This window comes from Gossypium arboreum, chromosome 5, assembly GCF_025698485.1.
Source record: "Gossypium arboreum isolate Shixiya-1 chromosome 5, ASM2569848v2, whole genome shotgun sequence".
NCBI lineage: Eukaryota > Viridiplantae > Streptophyta > Magnoliopsida > Malvales > Malvaceae > Gossypium > Gossypium arboreum.
Window position 1 is genome coordinate 20505083 of NC_069074.1, and position 23249 is coordinate 20528331.

Genomic DNA, 23249 nt, shown 5'->3' on the forward strand with positions numbered 1-23249 from the left:
GAGCATATATTCCTACAATTGAAGAAGTGTAAATAAAACCTAGTATTTAACATCGAATTTATCGACAAAATATAATATAGACCGACAAACATTAAAAAAAAAAAATGAAAGGAACAAATTTGTGGGATTGGTTATCGTGTGGAATGCAATCGGTGATGTTGTAATAAGAAGGTGAAGATTGAGGCGGTAGCCCCTGGTTTTAGGTACGGACCGCGGTTTCGCTGCGTTACAACAGCTCTGACTGAGCCACTGACAAGAATCATGTGGTTGGGCTTTGGACCACGTGTACGGCTCCTATTTACCCCACAACTTGTTCTTTGTTCCATTCGAATCAGACGATTTCGATATTCATCATCCCTCGTTTCCTATCATTTTCTGTTGACTCTGGTTGTACTACCACTCTCACATAATATTCCCACGTAATTCTATTTCCTTCTTTATTTTTTTCTTACAGGAATATAGAGTAGGGATATACAGTAACCCTAGATTTCATTTTAATAATTTAGTTTAATATGTACGTCATAGTTGCATTGCATGCTTTCACTTGCAGATAAATTTATGTGATTTTCTTTAAAATTTTACAAAAATATAATCTGTTTAATACTCAAAATTCATACATAGAAACTTTAATCTTTGTCAGACTTATATGTGAATTTTATTTTTTAGATTTAATTTCTAAATTGATTTGAATTTAAGTGGGGGATTGTCTGCAAATAGTACAATCCAGCAAATTATAAGTAATCGAGCTTACAAGTTGTTCTAAGCTGATACCCTAGGTGGAGGACATCATACAGATCATTATAACAGGGGCATCGATTTAATAATTTTGTTAGCATAAGACAAGAGAATTAATTTGATGATTTTTAACAAAGCTTTCTGCTCATGCACAAATTTTAATGTAAAAGGTCTTGGAATGAAGTGCATCAAATTAATATTCCAGCCGTAACATGCTTCTTTTTTTATTTGTCAGGTATTATATATTTAAACAAAATTTAATATATTGATATTTTGGTATTATTTCTTTAAGTGTTTATCGTGTTTCATTTTCATGCATGCAAGAGACTTGTCAAATGGGTAGAAGCCTTAAATGTGTCATCTTCTTTGGCCCATACATACACTGGGCTAAAACAGTCTAATACGTCAGCTCAGGCCTTTAGAATTTCAATCTCGAAAGAATCCAAAAAGTAAATTAAAAATAATTTATCATTTTATAACAAAAATCAAAAGAAAATATAATTTTGAAAAAAGATACAAAAAAAAAGAAAGAAAAGAATATTAAATCTATGAGAATAATAAAGTCATTTTATCAAAAAAAAAAAAAAAGCACTATTAATTGAACATTATTTTTTATTAGCTAACAACAACCTAAAAATGGAAGAAAAATAATTGGGAGAAGTAGGGGGTCTAAATCTTAGGCTGAGGCCATGGCAACAAAAGACGACAATAAGGTGCTGCTGTTTCCCAGAATTTGAGGTCCGTGGTTCCTTGAACCCATATGTACTTCTCTAATTACCGTCCTCATTTTAATTAAAATTAAGTTGAGATTCTGATCAATGCTTAAATTTGTTAAAAAACATAATTATAATTAATCCAGTTGGAATAATGTTGGCAACCATGTAATGCCCACATGCGTCATGGTTAGAATTTTTGGAAGCGAGCTTTGCGCTTGAAACACACACACACACCCCCACATATTATATATATGTGACGAAAACCAAGAACAAAGTAATTAATTAATTAAGTAGCTAAGCCTATGTTTGATTTTTTTTTTTTTGGTGTTTTCTTAGGTAATGAGCTGTATTTATGAGTATCTCCGTACGGCTTGCTTAGTTTTCCTACTTAATTATTAAAAAAACCCTAGCTAGTTAATTTGAATCGTAAACTCTATAGTTTAGCTGTTGAAGCACGTATTCGTGGTTTGGTTTTTACATTGTTAGTTGCGTTAAGCAAATGAGATCAGAAAGAAGCAATATATAATGTATGTATATATTCAATGTTCATGGTGTACGATCAAAATATTCACCTCACGTTTTTCTTCAAACTCTCAAGTCAAAACAATGATCTTAATTATAAAATCAATAAATGATTGGTGGATGGATTCCATATATCAACCAAAATCAAAGATCAAAATAAAAGACCAGTGGTGGCATTTAAAAAAGGTTGCATAAAAAATATTTAGTTGTGCTGATGATGGTAATGGAGGTTGGTGCCGATAGTTTGTTTAAAGTTATTTTGATGAGTTCAGAGAGGAATGAAAGGTTGGGGAAAGTGGTGGCTTGTTGTCAGTGGAGAAGGCTTATATAGTGATAGTCAATAGGCTTGCTTGATGTGAGTTCCCTAGAGTACATGTGTCTTGTTAGTAGAGCTAGTAGCTGAGTTATGGTGAACTTTCTGCATTTATACTTGGATGTGATTGGAGGACTTGTAGTCCCCGTTATAGAACGCAGGAGACAAGTGCCGGTGAAGAACATAGCCTTGCCATTGAGAGCTTGAAGCGTCAGGCAGGATGGTGTCTGGTGATAAGGTCTTTTAGGCGAGTTAACATATTGGCCATAATTGGGTCAACACTTTAAGGGTGCATCACTCTTTGATTATTGTTCTTCAATGCAACAACACTTAACATGAGCAATATTCTTGTGTTATCGACATCATATGCTTTATCAAGTTGTATATAATAAATTTTATTTCATGCAAACCAAATGTAAATTTCAAAAATATAAGAAAATTTAATTAAGTATTATATATTGAATATATGATGGTCTATTGAATGCTTTTTTAGGAACTTTTATTTACAAATTTATTGAATAGGTTATATAATTGTTTTTTTTTTAAGAATAGGAGATATATATATATATATATATATATATATATATATATATATATATAAGTAACCTTAAATTCAATAAATTAAATTCTACTATTTTCAAATTCTTATATCACAAACATATTATCATATGTGTGATGTTATGTTACCTTATTATTTCCACATATTCCTCACATTTACTTCAAGACTAAAATTTCAAAATTTGAAAAAGTATAAGGATTGAAAATGATCAAAATGGAAAACATGAACCAAGGGTTAATCTATAAAAAATTTTAGGAGGGACCAAAATTGAATTATAAATTTTATGGATCAAGGTCAAAATATAATTTTATCATATATTAGTTTATGATTTCATCATTTTTGAAAAGGACTAAACATTTTATTTTTTTTCATTTTGGGGTTCAAAGTGCAATTTACCATATATAAATTTAACAATTCAATAATTTTGAGACTAATAGTAAAATTTAACCAAACAAATTTAACTATTATACCAATTCATAAAATAAAAAGACTCAAATTTACCAATTAAAGTATATAAGCTAAATTCAAAACTTACACATAATACAAATACAAATACTAATTGTATAATTTAGTCATATTTGTATCATACTTATGAATTATTATTTTAGATGATTTCTATTTAATTTCTTTTTAAGAAAATATTAATTTTCGTTCAACATATTTATTTTGTCTTTTTGTTGGTTTTTATGTTGATTACTCAATACAGTCAACACTCCTACCTAACAACTTAAGTTATTGATTTTCCAATAATAGTTATTTCCTTACCATTTATTGAAAATTGAGATGAGGCGTTTTAAAATAAGATTGATGTTCGATGGATCATGATTTTGTCAAAACCATATTTTAAGATTAGTTTATTATATATTATCAAAGTTTAACTTCTCAAATATATTTTATTTCTAAAAGATTTATCTTTATTTATCTCTTCAAATATATCGTATTGATAGAGCGAAAGTATTGTTTCCTTTCAGTATTATTACGATCAAGAGCAACACACATTTAAGATTTTATCCCCCACTTCAAACATTGAAGAATAAGAATCATACAGTTGAAGAATCAAAACATAGTGAAAATCCATAGCATAACAAGGCATTAATCAAACCTATACGTACCTTTGAACTCCTTTTAACCTTAAGGTGATGTTTGTTTCCAGTAATTTTACATATGTAAGATTTCGAAATATACATAATAATTTTCATTTTCATTAGTGTCTAACATTCCAGAATATACAAAATAATTTTAATGTATCTCTTCCTTAAGTATCTTACATCCACGTGATAATTTGAGATTGTTTTACCATTTTACTTCTTTTTTAATAATTTTGATTCATTTTACTTACACTGAAACAAAATAATACTAATTAATGAATTAAATTCTTCAGCTCTTAAATATATTTTTCAAGTAGCATTTAAACTATTAATAACTTTGGTCAAACTTGTCCTTGACAAATATATTGTTTTAAAAATATAATTTTTCCCTATCACAAGCCCTAGTAGGGATATAAAATTAATTTATTAATAAAATAAAATATTATAAGCTTAAATTATTGTGTAGTGAAAAATAAAAAATAAAAGCAAATTATATGGAGATATGTTTAGTAAAATATATTTGTAAGTAATGAATGAAATAAAATAATGTAAATATACTCAATAATATGTTAAATAATATTAAAATTAATAATCAGATATAATTTTACATTTTGTAAATTAAATAGTGCTAAAAATAAAATCTTCAAAAGCACTTAAAAGAAAAAAAAACGAAATTTCAAACTAACACTAATAATTTGAATTGCAGTTTAATTTTTTATATAAATAAACTTTAAAATTTACTATCAACTTCTAGGCTGTGATTTTTAAAAATTTAATTATAGTTTAAACTTTATGATAAATAAAGTATGACTTTAAAAAAAGAAAAGCCGAAAATAGGAAGATAGACTGTGAAACGGCGCCTTGCTTGCGTGTTATGAAGCTCAAAAATAGTTAAACGACAACACGTCTTGTTTGTAAACAACAAATTGAAATAAAATTATGAAGTGAGTAATTAATTATTAGTTGATTAGTTTAGAAGGAGAGGAAGGCAAATTGTATATTGTTAATTACCATATGGGTGAAGGAATCTGATAAATAATATTGTGATAAAATTAAAAGAATGCCAGTTGTTCCATTGGGAATACTTGAAAAGATAGACTTAAATTCCGACAGTAGAAGATTAGAATATTGAGATGGTGTTAACAATATTCCATGGAAGAAGAACCCAAGGTAAATGAGGGGAAAGGAACCATAAAGAATTAATGTCTTATTGAAATTGATGTGCCTACCTACCTAGCTCATTAATATGTTTTATAAAAAACCTCCCATTCTTGTGCAAGAATGGACATATATTACTTGTATGCACTAAAAGGAATTTGATTAATTGATTTATTTACTATTGAAATTTATTTGAGGGTTTTAACTTTATTAACATAATATTTTATGAAAACTATAAAATTTAAAATATAAATATTGTGTTTAAAAATAACATAAAATAAATAATGAAATGTATAATTTTAAATTAATTTAAACGTTAAATTTATTTTTAAAATAAAATATTATTTAATCTTTAAAACTTCATAAATTTTCAAACTTATTAGTCTTCAAATTTAAGGAATTTAAAGATTGAGGTAGATGAGAAAGAGTTGAGATATAGATTATAAAAGGCAAAAAAAAAACATAATGCAAAATTTCAATTTATAATTGGAAATTAACATTAGGAAGTAGAGAATTTTTTGGGAAGAGAGAGAGAGAGGAGAAGCATAATTTTTATTGTTTTAGGTTAAAAGCATCTTGGTCGTAGATGATTATAGAGTGGCTCTTTGTATGGTCACATGGATTCCTCTCGACATTTACCAGACACCTGAAATATATTTAAAATAAAAATAAAATAAAATGATAAGCTGTTTTTATTAGGGTTTTTTATATATATATATATAGATCTTTGATCAGAATCTCTGGTTTATCGTCAGCTTTTTGTCATCTTTCTGAGTTTAATGTCCAAGTGTCCGACCACATTATTACATAATGAAAGCCATAGTCATATCTAATTAGGCGCCTCTGTTTTGTTTGGACAATTTAGAAAAACTATAATATAAAATTAAGAGGATATTCCGAATTAGTCTAAAGACGAAACAACCCTTTCCTTTTAATTTTTAGTTTAATGTCGTTGGCAGGAGACATGACTGTTCCCTTGATATAAAATAAAATAAACAACAAAAATGGTTACCCATTTCACGATATTAGATATGCCCCTAATTTGGAGTTTGGACCCTTTTTTTTTTTTTTTTTTAAAATTTTCTTACATTGGTAATGTTATTTACTTCGGGACGACTATCCTGAAACAGTAATTGCTCTTTCTCTCTCCAACTGCCATAGAGAATCTCTCTCTGTCTCTATCTCTATCTCTCCATGGTCTGCAATGTAATCTCACGTGCACCATGCTGTAGCTTTTGTTGTTTTTTTAAGGATTAAACCATCTTTTAAAAAGTTGATCAACTTTCTTTCATGAGGGAGAACCAGGGGATGATAAAAGGAGGACTTTGTTTGGTCTTTTGGATGTGTAGTGCTTTCTTTCTTTCATTTGGGGTTCTTTGTAGGGAACAGTTCCACTCTCTCTCTCCCTCTCAATTCTCACCTTTCAGTTCTTATAATTACAAGAGATTCCCTTTTACGTATTTTATCTCTTCCTTCATCTTTGTCTTTCCACTTTCCTTTTAGGAAAAGAAAAAGAAAGGGAGAATAGACAATACAAACGTGTGTCTCTTGTGTATGTGTGTGAAACAAAGGACCAACTTTAGAGGGGGAAAAAAAGATTGGCAGTGTGTAATAAGGATCTCAATTCTTGCAAAACATGGCATTAGAGGCAGTGGTTTACCCTCCGGATCGATTTACTTACGGTTTCAAGGACATCTTCCCTGTTGCTGGTGGAGGAGGAGGAGCCTGGGGATATGATTTTTGCTTTCAAGATGAAGATAAAGTTCTTCCTGTGATCCTTGAAACCAACTTACAACAACAAGGGAGTCATGCAAATTGGGACTCATCGTCTACTTCAGTCATGCAACAACAACATGCAAAGGAATTATGGGATCCTTACTCTTCTTCGCCTGAAACTTGTACTGTCGACCAGTCTCTCCCTGGTCCTGCAGCTGGTTTCCAAGCTCCAATGGAACCCCCACCAGCTTACACGGCGACCAACGGTGGTGGTAGACGAAAACGTCGTCGCACCAGGAGCAGTAAGAACAAAGAAGAGCTAGAGAACCAGAGAATGACTCATATTGCTGTTGAACGCAATCGTCGGAAACAAATGAATGAGTACCTCGCTGCTATTAGATCTTTGATGCCAGCTTCCTATGTTCAAAGGGTCAGTTTTTATTTCTCTCTCTTCCGTTTGGACTAATAAAGTAATGATTAACCTTTAGAACAAGTTTATTCAACCCTAATCAACGCTTTCGCTTACTAGTTAAGTAATTAACATATTATGACCATTACTTTTTCGATTCTCAAATGGTTGAAGAATCGTTAAAAGGCATTGGCTGAAAAAAGTGTAGAAATTCCTGATTTTCATGAAAGATCATTTAGATTTGTAGCCTAGGTCAGCTATATTTATATCTTTGCTTTGTCTGGCAACTAGTTTATACTAACAAATGCATTAACCCTTTTCTCAGGGTGATCAAGCTTCGATTATTGGGGGAGCCATTAATTTCGTTAAGGAATTAGAGCAGCTGTTGCAGACCATGGAGGCTCATAAGAGGACCACTCAACACCCAGAACACAATGGCGACCCTTCACCCTTTGCTGAGTTTTTCGCCTTCCCGCAATTCTCGACTCGTGCAACGTCTCACTGCAACAATTCTCCGTCGTCCATGGCAGCCGATCAGCCCATGGCCACCGAAAGCGTGGCGGATATCGAAGTGACCATGGTGGAAACCCACGCTAACCTTAAGATACTCTCCAAGAAAAGACCCAGACAACTCTTGAAACTGGTTGCTGGGATACAAAGCCTAAGCCTCACCATTCTTCACCTCAATGTCTCCACTGTTGATGAAATGGCTTTGTATTCAATCAGCGTCAAGGTAATTATTTAACAAATATTTCGCTACAAATTTCATTAGTTTAATAGCAAAAAAAAAAAAAAAAAACCATCTCAAATTATGGTTGCTGATTTAGAGTGTTAATGGGGACAGGTTGAGGAAGGGTGCCATCTGAACACTGTGGATGAAATTGCAGCAGCTGTTAATCAAATGCTGCGCAGTATCCAAGAAGAAGCTGCTTTTAGCTGAGAGAAAACTGAGACGTATAAAGCTTCTATGTCTTTTGTGTCCCGCTGTAATTTTTTTTTCCCAAAAATCGATGGACCGAACGGGACTCCATTGTTGTTTTGCTATCTAATTTTCTCGCAAGGTCTGCAACTTTAATATATATTTTACTTCAATGTATTTTGAAGACATACAGTGTAAGTGTAGCGAAGTGAGTACAATATTTTTCCAAATGTTGGGCCTGCTAATGGAGGCAAGAATTAATCAAATTATATGTCTTATTATTACTACTTGGTAAAGGAAAAAAGTTTCCATCAAACTGTGTCCCATCAGCCACAGTGCAGTCGAAATAGACAGAACCTTGTTACCTACCATTGCGTCTCATGTATAAAAAAGAAAAAAGAACTTCAAATAATTAAGACACTTAAAGACAGCCATAACCATATCTTCCGGCCGGTTCTTTTGACAAGATAAACTTATTTTGTACTTATTGTGACAAATTGCCGAATTCATTCATGCAATTCCATTAAAAACAGATAAGATTTATTTAATCATTGTAATGTTGGAATTAGAACTATTTACTATGTTGAGGTATAATGCCACTGTTACAGTGTTACCTATGCGCCTTCGAGGAAACAACAGAAAGAATAAATATGTCTTTTTCCCAACAATTTATTGCAGTTTTCCTTTGTCCTACTTTTATATGAAACCCCTTCCCCTCCTTCTCCAATGTCCATTCCACTTTCTGAATTTAAACTATAGCTTGACAAACTTTTAACTATGTGTGGGTGCCACAATCACTTTTTTTCTCTCTCAAAAGATTAAGCCATGCAACAGTGAACTCCAGATTCGATGGTCTTACTTTTTCTTTTTTCTTTTTTTTCTGAATCTGTTTAGAGGTTTCTTTGATGATTATCTTCCGCCATTACGTTATAAAGTTTATTTGATACTTTATCCCATTTTGGCCTTTTGTTCTCCTTTTTTGTCATTGAATTTGTTTGATTGAGTGGAAAATAAGTAAAGGGGGTTACTTTTTTTTTTTTTTCAATTTTGTTTTTTCTGGTTTTTGAGATAATAAATTATTTTAATGTTTGTAGATGATCATGATCTGGAAACCATATGCCTAAAGTACCATACATGCAATCGATAGAATGTGGAACTTGGTTTCCTAAACTTTGCATGATATGAAGAATGAAAACAATAATAATAATCATTAATCAAGCTTATCTTTATAAAGATCCATTAGATTTTTGTCGTCCCTTTAGGGAAAATAAAGGAAAGCTAATGAAGGGGACTAGATGTAGCTATAGACCTGCATCGACAAACTTATAAACGGTAAAGTTTATAACTATCATTTGATTGATTGTAATTTTTTCGGACTTGAAATTTGAGTTGGCCCATATATAATTTTTCTTTGCTCTTTTTAACCTTTTATTAAGGTTTTAAAATTGACGTGGAATCATTTGTTTTTAGGTTATTAGTAGTATCAATGATGAAACTTTTTTTTTTGTGAAAATTAAAGAAAATGTAAAACTAAACGCGATTAATATAATTTGATTCAAAAGCACACTTAAAATAATAAATATTCTAACTATTAAACTAACAAACGAGATTTAAGATGAAAATTCATATTCAAATTTGTACAATTCCTTCCTTTTATTCTTAAAATATTATGATAAAAACTCTACAAATCACATTAATTAGATTCTCCTCAACTAAGCATGCAAAAAAATAAAAAAATTCAGCGAATTCCCCCATTATTTTTGGATCAATAATTCATATAGATATGCATTAAAAAGGAACATGTTGTTATAAATATTGATTAATAAAATGGAAAAGACAATCTATTTCATGCTCACATTGCATGTCTTGATATGCGAAGTTCATCATTCCCTTGGGTAAAAAAATCACAACTGTTTATTATAACTTACAGATTATCATAAAAAAAAAAAGTGGGGTTTTTTCCAGTAAAAAAAGGTTTTCGTTAATCTGCACGAAGTTTGATTATTAAAACCAGAAGGTTTTCCTTTAGATTTGAAAGTAGATTGAAGGAAAAAGGGGGGTTGTGAAAAAGCTTGGGAGTGGACAGGAGATTCTTTTATGACCTGTAGAAAAAGAAAAGTGGGAGAGTTTCAGGAAAGATCAAAGAAGTTTCTTTAAGGGAATGATTGTAAATCGAAATCATTGTGATTTTGAATTACAATAATAACATCATCATGACTTCCTTCATATTCCTCTCGCATCTTCTGTTTTCCTCATTTCCACGCTTCTAATAATTATGAAATGCCAATAGCTACTGAATTTATGCTACCAATGTGATGATAGTAAACATCAAACCTACGTTTAGCTGCAACAGTAAAAGTCTGCCTAGGCGATTTTTATAATTAATTACTGCAATTCCTTTTTGTCCCACAACCAGAGCTCCCTCAACGTTAGATTTGTTATATATTTAACCTCATTTAATTTATGCCATATGATTTAATATATTCAATCAATTTAATTTAGATCGACTCGTTTTATTTAAGGAATTTAATAATTTTAGGTTTTTTAATGTTTCAAAATAAAATTATTAAATTTCAATTTTAACTTTTTTCCCGTATTTTCATTTTTATCTTTTGCAAATAAAAATGAGGATTATGGTATGTTTTTTTTAAAAAAAAAATCATGATTTAGTTCTACACTTGTCACAATAAGTGTGGATTTGGATGAGCGGTATAATGCATTTAATTTACTTTTTATTTCACACTATAATATAGTTACAGTATTTAATCTCATTGTCACCACTGTTTTTACACTAACTGCAATATCCAAACCCACCCTAAGATTAGTTGAGGAGGCCAAGTCACTTTTTTATGACGCTAACAATTTAGATTTAAATATATAACGATTTATATGTTCGGAGGGTAAAAAGGTAAAAAATACAAGTGTCATTGTGGATTTAGTTGCCATTTTAGCAATAAAAAATTACACTAAACATTTTTAAAAGAATTAATATATCATTTAAAACCTGAATTTAATTTCAATGTTCAATTTAGTAATTGTGTTTTTTTTCAATTTATTGTTTGGATTCAATGTTTAATTTGATACTCAGACTAAATGACATCATATTGCCTAATAAACGCTTCACAAATGTGCTCTAGTAAACAAAACATAAGTCCTTAATTGAAACAAAAAAATAAAAAATAAAAACCTAAGTACTAAATTGAATATTAAAACCAAACTCAAATACCAAATAGTATATTATTTAAAAAAAAAAAAAACATTAGCCAATGATACCTTCTAGAGTTGGCATATCAAGAGTTTGAGTGCTTGAATTTGAGTTTCACCTTGCACAAATCATGTATGAGCTTTATCCAAATTTATGTTTGGATTAAACTCTGTTATATGTGAATATTGTTTAAAACTATTCTGATATAGGATAGGTTATATTTGGATTGCGATTTGTACTGTTTAATTCTCCATGTAATAAATTAGAGATTAACCTTTGTAATTGTTCATCCGCATTATTTTACAAGTACTTGTCCTTCAATAGGGTAAAAGAAAAACATTAGAGAAACGTCGTCGTATAAACCATCAAGCTATTATCCTAAGTATTACGTGAAAATGCTTACATTACATACTAAAGAAATCAGGATTTAATAATCAAGATTGAAACAAATCAATGATTAAAAGGAAAGAATTTTGAAGAAAATCATCCCGTATCGAATATAAGGATAGTGTTTGACTCCTACTTTTTGGGTAATCCATCCAATGGAAAAATAAAGGGCAATTTGACTGCATCGGTGTGGCAAACGATTGAGCTGCCCTCGTGAATAGATGTATGATGTATGTATAGGGACAACAATGAAGCCGGATATGTAGATATTGTTAATTTTATTATCCTCTCACAATTGGAACATTTTTTTATTTATCATCCATCCCGTTTTATTATAGATATATAATTTTGAAAATTATTATCACCTTCATAGGTGTTGGATGCATTTATCCCTATCTTATCCGCACCGCTTCAATCTAATTGTTGTGACTTATTTTCAATTTTTTAAAGTCAAGTAAAATATTTAAATATAATTCTTAAAAAAATATTTAAACATGAAATATATGATTTTTTATATATTATATATTACACGTTTACACTTTTAATATTTTTTATAGTAAAGCGGGTCGGGGCGGGGCAAGCAATTACGATATCCGCTCTATACTCGTTATCTAAAAGAAAAAGTCCACCTTATTTCACTCCACATTCATTTTTCAAATAAAAAAATCCACTTCATTCAAAGTTGAACCAATTCAAAATAGATGGAATGGTCCAAATTTTGCCATACATAAATATATACACTTGCATTTGAAAAATTAAATTCGTCAATGTCTAATTTTGGAGCAACTTGTTCTTAAGGAACACATACGACACAATTAAGTCAAACTCGAACAAGATCTGAAGAGATCTTAGATTGATGAAAGGATTTTAGTTTTAAAATAACAAAGGGAGTTGGGACTTGGAACAAAACCATGTAAGACAATGCATGCATGGTTGTTAGTAAGTAGATATTATTAACTCCATGAATCTCGAAGTCGATCTCGCCAAACAAAAAGATTTCGCTACTATCGAAAATGTTTTTTTTTCTTTGTTTTAAGTATAGATATATATAAATTAGGAATTAAACTGCAAATCGATTCAAGTGTTTGTCTTTTGTGCTGAGCTTATTAGGTTTGACCATGGTTCTCTCTCTCCGTTGGTGTTGGTTGGTGTTTATTAATGGTATTTGCTGTCGATAATGCACCAACTTGCCCTGTTTTTTTTTTTGGGGGGAGGGTGTAAGACTAAGCAATACAAAAATGGCGGATTTGAAGACGACAAAACAATGTTTTTTTTTTTTTGAACTGAAGGGATTGGGTCGTGCAGACCTTAATTACACTGAGCTGTACTGGGCCTGCTACTTCAAGCTTCTCGAGGCCCTAGCTTGGTGTGAAATTTCATTCTTTTTGTCTTGCCTCGTGCATTAAAATCTAGTTAATTGAATTAAATTCATGCAATTTGATTTTGTTTGTTTATTTTCATTTTTATCTGGTTTAAAAAATACATTTAAATATGTTAACTTATCAACTTTTGGTTTTTAAAAAATACATTTAAATATGTTAACTTATCAACTTTTGGTTTATCTAATTTACAATTGCATCAGACGAATTATATTAATAACTTAATATAAATATATTTTATTTACCTGTTTTTAAATGTAATCATGGTATTATAAATATACAGAAAATATTATAATAAAGTTTAGGTACTATATAATTTTAATCCTTAAACTTGGCGTTAAGTTTATTTTGGTACATATAGCTTTTTTCTTTTTGTTCTTTTTGGTACTTCAACTTAACTATTTGGTCTATTTTGATCTCTAAACCTAAAAAATATAAAAATTTGATGATGCGACACTCTGGGCTTGTGCCACATCATCATTTGAAATTTATATAAATTTTGAAGTGAACATGTAGTACAACCATATAGTGTTACATTCATTGTTTTAATAACTAGATCGATGGCTGAACAAGTTAGATCACTAGTTTCTGATTCAATTAGTTCAATCACCAGACCAACAATAATTAAAGAAATAATTAAAAATTCATAAAATCTAAAAAATTAAATAAATAAATAAAAATTATTATACTGATTCAACTATCGATTTTGTCATAATTTTCAATTTTCACCAATTTCAAGCAATGTTCAAGTCAACCGGTTCACCCCATTTGTTCGGACCATTATATCGACAAGTTCTTGGTTTGTTCGATCTAGTTCTATTCTAATATCACCGGTTATTTCATCAAATCTTGACAGAGTCCAAGTTCATAGACCAATATATCTTTTTTTGAATAATCATAGACCAATATATCTAATTGTTAAGTTTAGGGTCAAAAATTATATTATCGTTGAAGTTTATTACATTTCATCGTATGATGTTTCGTATCATGTTTCTTTAAAATATATGTATAAATAGAATATATATATATATATATATATATAATAATCTAAGATGAAAAAATAAATTAAAAATAGAATTTATATATATTAATTTAGATTTTTGCCACCACTTTTTAACTTATTTTATTTAATTATTTAATTTTATATTTTAAAAATATATAAATAATTAATCATAGAGGACTAGTTTGTTTAACCTAACCGGCCCGCTACAACTTTATCTTTGTCAAGTTAAAATAAAAGAATTTGAACAATATAATATTTTAAGAAGAATGTTATACAAAAATTCAAAACATAAATATTAGATGAAAATAACAATTGGTTTGGTCTAAACCTGTTCATGAGTTGGGTTATCTGTTCAGGCCCGAAGGCTCGTCCGAAATTTAAAAAGGTTTTGGTCAAAAATATTTGACCTAAAAAATGAGCTTGAGCATAAAAAGTACGCTTATTTAAAATATAGGTCAAGCTCAGGCTTGAACATTCAAGGCTCGACCCCGGTTCAAGCCAGCCCGACCCATTTTAAGTTTATAATAATTTATAAAATATGTTATTTTAAGATATTATGTAATTTAGAACATATTAAAATATATATATTAAATATATAATATTACTCTAATGTAAATATTATAATAATGTTAAGATCACTATATAAAGAAATTTTAATAAATAAAATATATAAAAATATTAAATATTAAAATGATATAATATAAATATAATTTTTTTAAAATAATATGGGTGGGCTTAAAATGGGCTTGAGTTAGTCTTTCGTAAATATGAGCGGATTTGGGTAAAATTTTGGGCCTAAATTTCTGGCCAGGCTTGGGCATAACATAAAGTATAATAATATCATGCTTAGGTGCAACCCGGCCCATCCCTCTGCCACGAAGACGACTCGAATCAGAGAAATTGGACATGGTTGGGCTCTAAACACTGGGCTTATGGCTGCAACCATATGAACCCAAAAACTGATAGGGCTTTGGATCACTTACTGAACCAGCATCAGTACCAATTCAAAATCATGGCTGGTTGAAGAAGCCAACATCCAAATTTGTTTAGGACATGAAATATTAGTTATAGGTATATAAGCTTAGATCATCATCTTCAGAGTAAAGAAAAATGTCGATTGATTAGATGGAAATTAGGCCATGAAGAAAACCCAAGTCACCAAAAAATTAGGCAAAACCTTTTGACTGCTGATGAAATTGACTGGTTTTGGTTAGCCTGTATATCAGGTTTCAAGCAACCTCTAAATTATGACTTTCTCTTCTTCTTGACTTGAAAAGCAAGAATTAAAGAAAGATTGCTTCATTTAAACTAAGAACTATATTCATTTTATCCTCCATAATCATCAATCATTGAAGTTTACCAATTCAACATAAAAAAAATCAAAATCAATCAATTCATCTCTCAGCTGAAACACACTCTCTGTTAACAGCGTAATGAGTTTCTCGCATATACAGATATCAGTTGATATTAAACGTGAAGCTTCAATCAAGTTATATATACTTCTGGATTTGAGCCCAAGGCAAAGCAAAATACATGGTATTTATTCTTGTTCTTCTCTTACGTCGTGGGGCTTCATCAGCTATCGTGCATACAATTTCTCTGTTTTTAACAAATACCGCACACTGTAAACCAAAACTATAATCTAAAAGAGGGAAAGAGCTTTACTTTACAGGGGAAGAATTGAAGAATTCATGCTTCGGTAACGTTTGGATGAAGAGAAAAACCTTCCACCACATGAGAACGATCTTTTCATTGTAACTGGGCTTAAATGAAGATGCTGAGATATGGATGAATTCCCCATTACCCTAACCTCGTTTTGTGTTTCAACGATGCTTGAAACTGGGTTTTCCACATCCTCTTGAATGCCCAGGAACAAACTTGCAGCTGACGAAGAAGAAGAAGAATCCATGGAAACGCACCTTTTGATTTGCGTCATCTCTTTAGCCACTACACTGCTTCTTTCCATGCAATCACTTGCTAACAAAACGCCATTTTCATCGTCTTCCTTTAAAATCCTTTGGTCATTAGCCTCTGGCAATTCTCTTTCAGCCCTGTTTTCATCAGAATTCATACCTCCAATCTCAGAAGTTTCTGTCTGATTATTATCGACAATTGCATCCATGTTATCGGGGTTTTGATCCGCTGAAGTTGGAGTGCTACAAAGAGCATTAAAGACGATATGTGCTCGGCACAAGGGACAATTAGTGTGAGCCCTCAGCCAAGTGTCGATACACGAAATATGGAAAGCGTGGTTGCATTTAGGCAACAACCTCACCGTCTCATCTTCTTGGAACTCATTCAAACACACCGAACACTCCGTCCCTTCAATCAATCCATCACCCTTTTTGTACTTACAAACAGTGATGGAATTTATGATGGATTGTTGCAAACCAACGGTGGTGATGAACCAAATAGGATGATCAATTCGGTTCTCATCGAGGAACTCTTCGTCTGAAGCATCGGTTAGAGTTTGTGATTGCCTGTTATTCCTCGAACAGCACCAACCAAAACACGACTTCACTACAACCACGTAGTAGCCAACAAGAAGGATCAAACTGGCGAGTACGGAAACCAAGATGATCACATAAGGTGAGATGTAATGGTTTTGGACCGAGAAGGGAGGAGGAGGAGGTGGCGGCGGCGGCGGCGGTAGGTAATAGTAGTCGGGGTAAGGGTAGCAGTTGTAAGGGCAGGCAGGGTCACAAAAATCAGGGCATTCTATGGTTTCGTTTGTTTCAGTCACAGCCGGAAAAAGCTTTCTGGTTTTCATTGCTATATGAAGAGAGAATTATGTGAAGAAAAATAGGAAAGAAACAAGAAGATTCTTAAGCAGCTGTAAACCTAATATTTTCTTTGAATTTGAAGAGAAGGAATGAATGAAAAATGAAACATAAAGCATGTCACTTTCAAAGGTTAGTAAAGAGTAAAGACATATTTATATGTATGTAAGGTGTGTTTAACAATTAGTATTTTAGGACCACGATTTCGAATTAACCCTTATTTTACTATGTTGGAAAAAGCTTCGTAATGCAGTCTTCTAGTTATATAAATATACAGCATATTGACCTAAGATGTTGTCACTCGTTATTGGATTCTCATATTTTTTTGTGATTTACTCTATGATAGATAAAAATTTTCCACAATTTTTTGGTAGGCGGTCTTAATCATGACGATAAAATTATAATTTAGATTAAGTGGATATTAAGTAGTGTTTAACCATATCTCTGATCAAGTTGCCCTAGGGTCATAGTTTAGAGGATATTGTGTAGTTGTCGACTGAAATGGACCTCGTATCTGCTATAATCTTTTTTTCTTTTTTCTTAATCTTATGTTTTCTTCTTAATCAACCTTAAACCTGCCTTTCATTGATGGAGAGGCTGATCATATCACAAGGTTGTAGAGATTGAAAAACATATATACATGATGCATCTATTTCTTTATATAAAACTAAGATACAGTAGTGCATTGTAGAGCTACTGCCATGAACATCTCACACGTTTCTCTGTTTGTACGTGTGGTAAAAGAGAAAGGACCAAGGAAAGAAAAATAATTTTTTTAAATGTTTTAAAATATTATTTTATTTTTCGTATTGTATTTTAGTTATTCTCCTAGTGACATTAGTCGGGTGGGTTTCGCGGGTCTTGCGCTACTTCGCACTCAATTGAGCGGAAATAAGTCGCATCATATAATAAGTATATTTAAAAAATAAATATTTATAAAAATTAATTTTGATAACAGTATTTAACTTACATTCATTTCCATTTTTTTTAGAAAAAAGGGAGAGTACTCCACAGTTTCTCATCTAATTTAAAAAAAAAAAAGGAAAATACTTAACATAGTTTCTCATATTCAGGTTCAGGTGAGGTTAAAGAGATACAATGCTAGCAATTGATAGAAGGATTAGAAGATGAATGTGATACAGAAGCAACGAGAGTGACATGTATTGATTGATTTTTGAAAGTTTTACATTTGTGTTGCATTTGAAGACATTTATGATGTATTTGAGACATTGTTTGTATTTTGATATTATGTAAGAACTTTATTTTCTAAATTTTTTAAACTTGGGTTGAAGTTATATTTTATTTACCAATTAAAGGGTTGCGAAGACTTTTTTTTTTTTTAAATGGTGATAGTTGGAATAATGTCACATATGTGGTGGGAGTCCGGAGGACAGATATTTTATACTTTTTTCATAAAAGATTTCGTTTATATTTATTTCATTGGTACTTATAAATATATTTTATTTATTTGAACATGTATGTAATTAGTTAATTTAAATGCTTTATTTCAATTAAAATGTTAACATAATTTAAAGAATTGTTAGCATCGTTAAAATTCATTGATGAAGTAGGTTTAGTACAATGTCGCATTTTTTGTCACATAACTAGCGATTGAGGGTTTTGTTAGAATTAAGTGACCCAAATTCTTATTTAAATAAAATACGATGGAAAATAAAATAAAAGTAAAATCCATATAGAACTAGACTTCTTTTATTTTATTTTAGAATAAGGTTTTTAAACCTTATTAAACTCCATCTATTTTATATTGATTAGGATAAGGTGTTTCAATCCTACTAGAATATGGCTTTGCAAGCCTATAAATAGACATAGTCTATTCCTCTTGTATTTTGAGTAAAAATTTTTTCGACATAGTGAATTTTCTTCTCCTCTGCCCGTGGTTTTTTTTTTCCCGAAAGGGTTTCCACGTAAAATTTATGTGTTCTTTATTTTTATTTATTTTATTCTATTTTATTTTTCACAAATTGGTATCGAGCTTAGGGTTATTCATCTCGATCACGGTAATGGCGTCTTTGAAGTATGAAATTCATTGTTGGATCACAACACCGATTTGCGTTGTGGCAAATTAAGATGCAAGCGATTCTTGCAGATGGATCTAGAGGATGCCACCGCTAGGATAGATAAGATGCCTTCGACATTAACAGATGAAGAGAAGAAGCGTAAGGATCGAAGGCATTAACACAATTACATCGCATTTGTCAAACGAAATTTTGCGGGATGTGATGAAAGAAAAACTGCCATTGCATTATGGAAGAGGCTAGAACAAATATGTATGTCGAAAACTCTAACAAGCAAGTTGCATATGAAGCGGCGTCTTTATGCTCATCGTTTGGAGGAAGGTGCGTCATACACGAACACTTAACGGTGTTTAAAGAAATTCTCTCAAACTTGGAGGCCATGGAGGTTCGATATGATAAGGAAGATCTAGGGTTGATTCTACTTTGTTCGTTGCCCGTCTTATTCAACCTTTAGAGACACGATTTTATATAGCCATGAGTCTCTCACGCTTGATGAGGTTTATGATTCTTTAACCTCGTATGATAAGATGAAGCATCTTGTGGTTAAACCCAACTCTCGGGGAGAGGGTCTCATTGTTCGTGGGAGACAAGACCGGAATGTTGATGATGATCGTGGTAGAACACGAGCGGAATCCTCGTGGTAAATCTAAGGGTAGATCGAAATCTTCAAGCAGAGGTAAAACTTGTAACTTCGCAAGAAGAAAGGGCACATTAAATCTGAGTGCTATAAGCTACAAAATAAGATTAAAAGGGAGGCTGCGAATCAAAAGGAAAACGAAAAAAATTCGGTGAAGGCGATGTTGTGAAGACTACAACAATGGTGAACTTCTAGTTGCTTCATCAATGATTCTAAAGTGGCGAGGAGTGGATACTTGATTCAGTGTACCTTCCACATGAGTCCCAATCGGGATTGGTTTACAACTTATGAAACGATGATCTGAAGGTATTGTTTTGATGGGAAATAATGCTTCATGTAAAATCGCGGTGTTGGAACAATTAAAGTTAAGATGTTTGATGGAGTTGTCGAACACTTAGTGACGTGCGGCATGTTCGAATTGAAAAGAAATTTAATTTCGTTGAGTACTCTTGATTCAAAAGTGCAGATACACGGTGAAAGTGGGGTTTTAAAGATTTCAAAGGGTCCCTTGTTGTGATGAAAGGGCAAAGAAAGATTGCCAAGTTATATGTTTCTGGGTTCTCTCATTCTTGGTGATGCAATTTGTCGCTTCCTCTTCCTTGTCGGATGATGATATTACTAAACTTTGGCATATCGCCTAGGGCATATGAGTGAGAATGGCATGGCGAAATTAAGCAAAGAGGACTTCTTAATGGGCAAGGAATTTGCAAAGCCAATTTCTGTGAGCCTTGTGTTTTGGGAAGCAAAGAGAGTTCGATTCACTAGAGGAATCCATAACACGAAGGAAGCGTTGGAGTATATCCATTCGATCTGTGGGGGCGTCCGAGTGCCTTGAGAGGTGGAGCTAATTATATGCTAACCTTTATTGATGATTTTTCCGGAAAAGTTTGGGCGTTCTTCACGAAGCGAAAAGCGATGTGTTTTCCACATTTAAGTCTTGGAAAATTATGATTGAAAAGCAGACGGAAAAGCAGATAAAATACCTCCGTCTGCAACAATGGCTTAGAGTTACGTTACGATGAGTTTAATAGATTGTGCAAGTCGAAGGATCATGAGACACTTGACGATTCGTCATACTCCACAAAGACAAAGCGGCGTTGCGAGCGAATGAACGAGCGATCATGGAGAAGGTTCGATGTATGTTGTCAAATGCCAACTTACGAAGTCATTTTGGGCGAAGCGACCTCTCTTGCATGTTTTTGATCAACCGATCTCCATCCGTTGCCATTGAGAAAAAGACTCCACAAGAGGTATGGTGCGGTAATCCTGCTAATTATTCGATTTAAAGATTTTTGGGTGTCTGCGTATGCTCATGTTGATAATGGAAAATTGGAACCGAGATCCATTAAATCGTTTTCTTGGTTATAAACGGTGTAAAAGGCTATAAGTTATGGTGTCTGAAAATAGAAAAGTTGTGATTAGCGAGATGTTGTTTTGATGAAACTGCTATGCTACCTAACTTATCTCTTAAAGACTCTTCCAATAAAGAAAACCAAAAGCGGTGGAGCATCGAGTTAATCTGAGAATCAACTCCTCAAGCCGATACAAAATTGAGAATAAAGTTGCTTCTTCACCGCAATACTCTATCGCCAAAAACAGGACAAGAAGAGAAATTAAACCTCCAAAGAAGTATGCCGAGGTTGATCTAGTTGCTTATGCTTTAAATGTGGTGAAGATATAGATGCGAATCAAGAGCCATTTAATTATTACGAGGCGATTAGTGTGAAGACTCGAAAAAGTGGATGTTTGCTATGCAAGAGGAGATGGAATCACTCCACAAAAAGCGAACATGGGATCTTGTAAAACTTCCTAAAGGTAAAAAGGCATTCGTTGTAAATGGGTGTTTAAAAGAAAGAAGGGACTCAGGAGTTGAAGAACCGGATATAAAGCAAGGCTTGTTGCAAAGGGTTCTGATCAAATTTCGAGTGGACTTCACAGATGTGTTCTCTCCGGTTGTTAAGCATAGTTCGATTCGAGCTTTGCTTGGTATTGTGGCCATGCATGATTTGGAGCTTGAGCGGTTAGATGTAAAACGCATTTTGCATGGAGAACTTGAGGAAGATATTTACATGCAACAACGGAAGGTTTTATAGTCTCGAAAAAGAGGACTATGTTTGCTTCTTTGAAAAAGTCCCTTTACGGTTTGAAACAGATCACCAAGACAGTGGTATAAGAGGTTTGATTCCTTTATGACTTCTCATGATTTCAAAAGAAGTAGTTTTGACAGTTGTGTCTATTTTAAGAAAAAGTGATGGTTCTTTTGTGTATCTACTTCTTTATGTTGATGACATGTTGATAGCGACAAAAGATAAAGAGAGATAAGAAAGGTTAAAGCCCAACTAAGTGAAGAATTTGAGATGAAAGATTTAGGACCAACAAAGAAGATACTTGGTATGGAGATTCTCGGAGATAGAAAAGCAAGTAAATTGTACCTAAGTCGGAAGGGTACATTGAGAAAGTTCTTTGCGAGTTCAATATGCAGAGTGCTAAGCTGTTAGTACTCCTTTAGCGACCCATTTCAGACTTTCATCGGCCTTATCTCCTCAATCGGATAATGAGATTGAGTACATGTCACATGTTCCATACTCTAGTGCGATGGGATCTCTCATGTATGCTATGGTTTGTTCACGTCCGTTTATCATATGCGATCGGTCGATTAGCGGATACATGGCGAATCTCGGTAAAGAACACTGGAAAGCGATTCGGTGGATTTTAAGATACTTACGAGGCACTACTAATGTTTGCTTACAGTTTGGAAGAACTAAAGATGGAGTTATAGGGTATGTTGATGCTGATTTTCTTGGAGACCTTGATAGAAGAAGATCTCTCACGAGTTACGTCTTTACAATCGGAGGTTGTGCAATTAGTTGGAAAGCCACTTTGCAAACTACGATCGCTTTGTCTACCAATGAAGCTGAGTACATGGCGATTCTTGAGGCTTGTAAAGAAGCTATTTGGTTGAAGGACTATTTAGTGAACTCAATGAAGACCTTCAAATCAGCCGCGATATTTTGTGACGGTCAGTGCCATCTTTCTTACAAAAGATCAAATGTTTCATGAGAGAACAAAACACATTGATATTCGGTATCATTTTGTTCGTGATATTATTGCTCGTGGTGATATTGTTGTGAGCAAAATTAGCACTCATGAAAATCCTGCAGATATGATGACTAAGTCACTTCCTATAACCAAGTTTGAGCATTGCTTAGACTTGGTTGGTGTTCATTGTTGAAGTTAAACCCTTAAGGGGTTTTTGGAAGAGGTGAAGAACTTGTTTATTGAAAGTTCGCGATGAAGAACTTGTTCATTGAGAATTTGTGTCAAGGTGGAGATTGTTAGAATTAAGTGACCCAAATTCTTATTTAAATAAAATACGATGGAAAATAAAATAAAAGTAAAATCCATATAGAACTAGACTTCTTTTATTTTATTTTAGAATAAGGTTTTAAACCTTATTAAACTCCATCTATTTTATATTGATTAGGATAAGGTGTTTCAATCCTACTAGAATATGGCTTTGCAAGCCTATAAATAGACATAGTCTATTCCTCTTGTATTTTGAGTAAAAAATTTTTTCGACATAGTGAATTTTCTTCTCCTCTGCCCGTGGTTTTTTTTTTTCCGAAAGGGTTTCCACGTAAAATTTATGTGTTCTTTATTTTTATTTATTTTATTCTATTTTATTTT

The 23249-nt window shown here is 32.2% G+C and overlaps 2 protein-coding genes across 2 annotated transcripts; one reads left to right on the forward strand and one right to left on the reverse strand.

The window, feature by feature from the left end:
* The first annotated feature begins 6087 nt into the window (after nt 1–6087).
* On the forward strand, nt 6088–8401 carry LOC108465271 (transcription factor bHLH96). Its single transcript, XM_017765591.2, has 3 exons — nt 6088–7237; nt 7542–7949; nt 8061–8401. Exons 1-3 carry the CDS (start codon nt 6728–6730, stop codon nt 8154–8156), a joined length of 1014 nt encoding a protein of 337 aa, XP_017621080.1. The 5' UTR covers nt 6088–6727; the 3' UTR covers nt 8157–8401.
* Nucleotides 8402–15411: 7010 nt separating this feature from the next.
* Nucleotides 15412–17128, reverse strand: LOC108465935 (RING-H2 finger protein ATL54-like). Its single transcript, XM_017766315.2, has one exon. It carries the CDS (start codon nt 16877–16879, stop codon nt 15776–15778), a length of 1104 nt encoding a protein of 367 aa, XP_017621804.1. The 5' UTR covers nt 16880–17128; the 3' UTR covers nt 15412–15775.
* Between the last annotated feature and the right edge of the window lie 6121 nt (nt 17129–23249).

Coding starts and splice junctions, on each gene's coding strand:
- LOC108465935 (XM_017766315.2), bottom strand. CDS start 16,879: ATGAAAACCAGAAAGCTTTTTCCGGCTGTGACTGAAACAAACGAAACC.
- LOC108465271 (XM_017765591.2), top strand. CDS start 6,728: ATGGCATTAGAGGCAGTGGTTTACCCTCCGGATCGATTTACTTACGGT. Junction 7,238..7,541: donor CAGCTTCCTATGTTCAAAGG/GTCAGTTTTTAT, acceptor CCCTTTTCTCAG/GGTGATCAAGCTTCGATTAT. Junction 7,950..8,060: donor TGTATTCAATCAGCGTCAAG/GTAATTATTTAA, acceptor TAATGGGGACAG/GTTGAGGAAGGGTGCCATCT.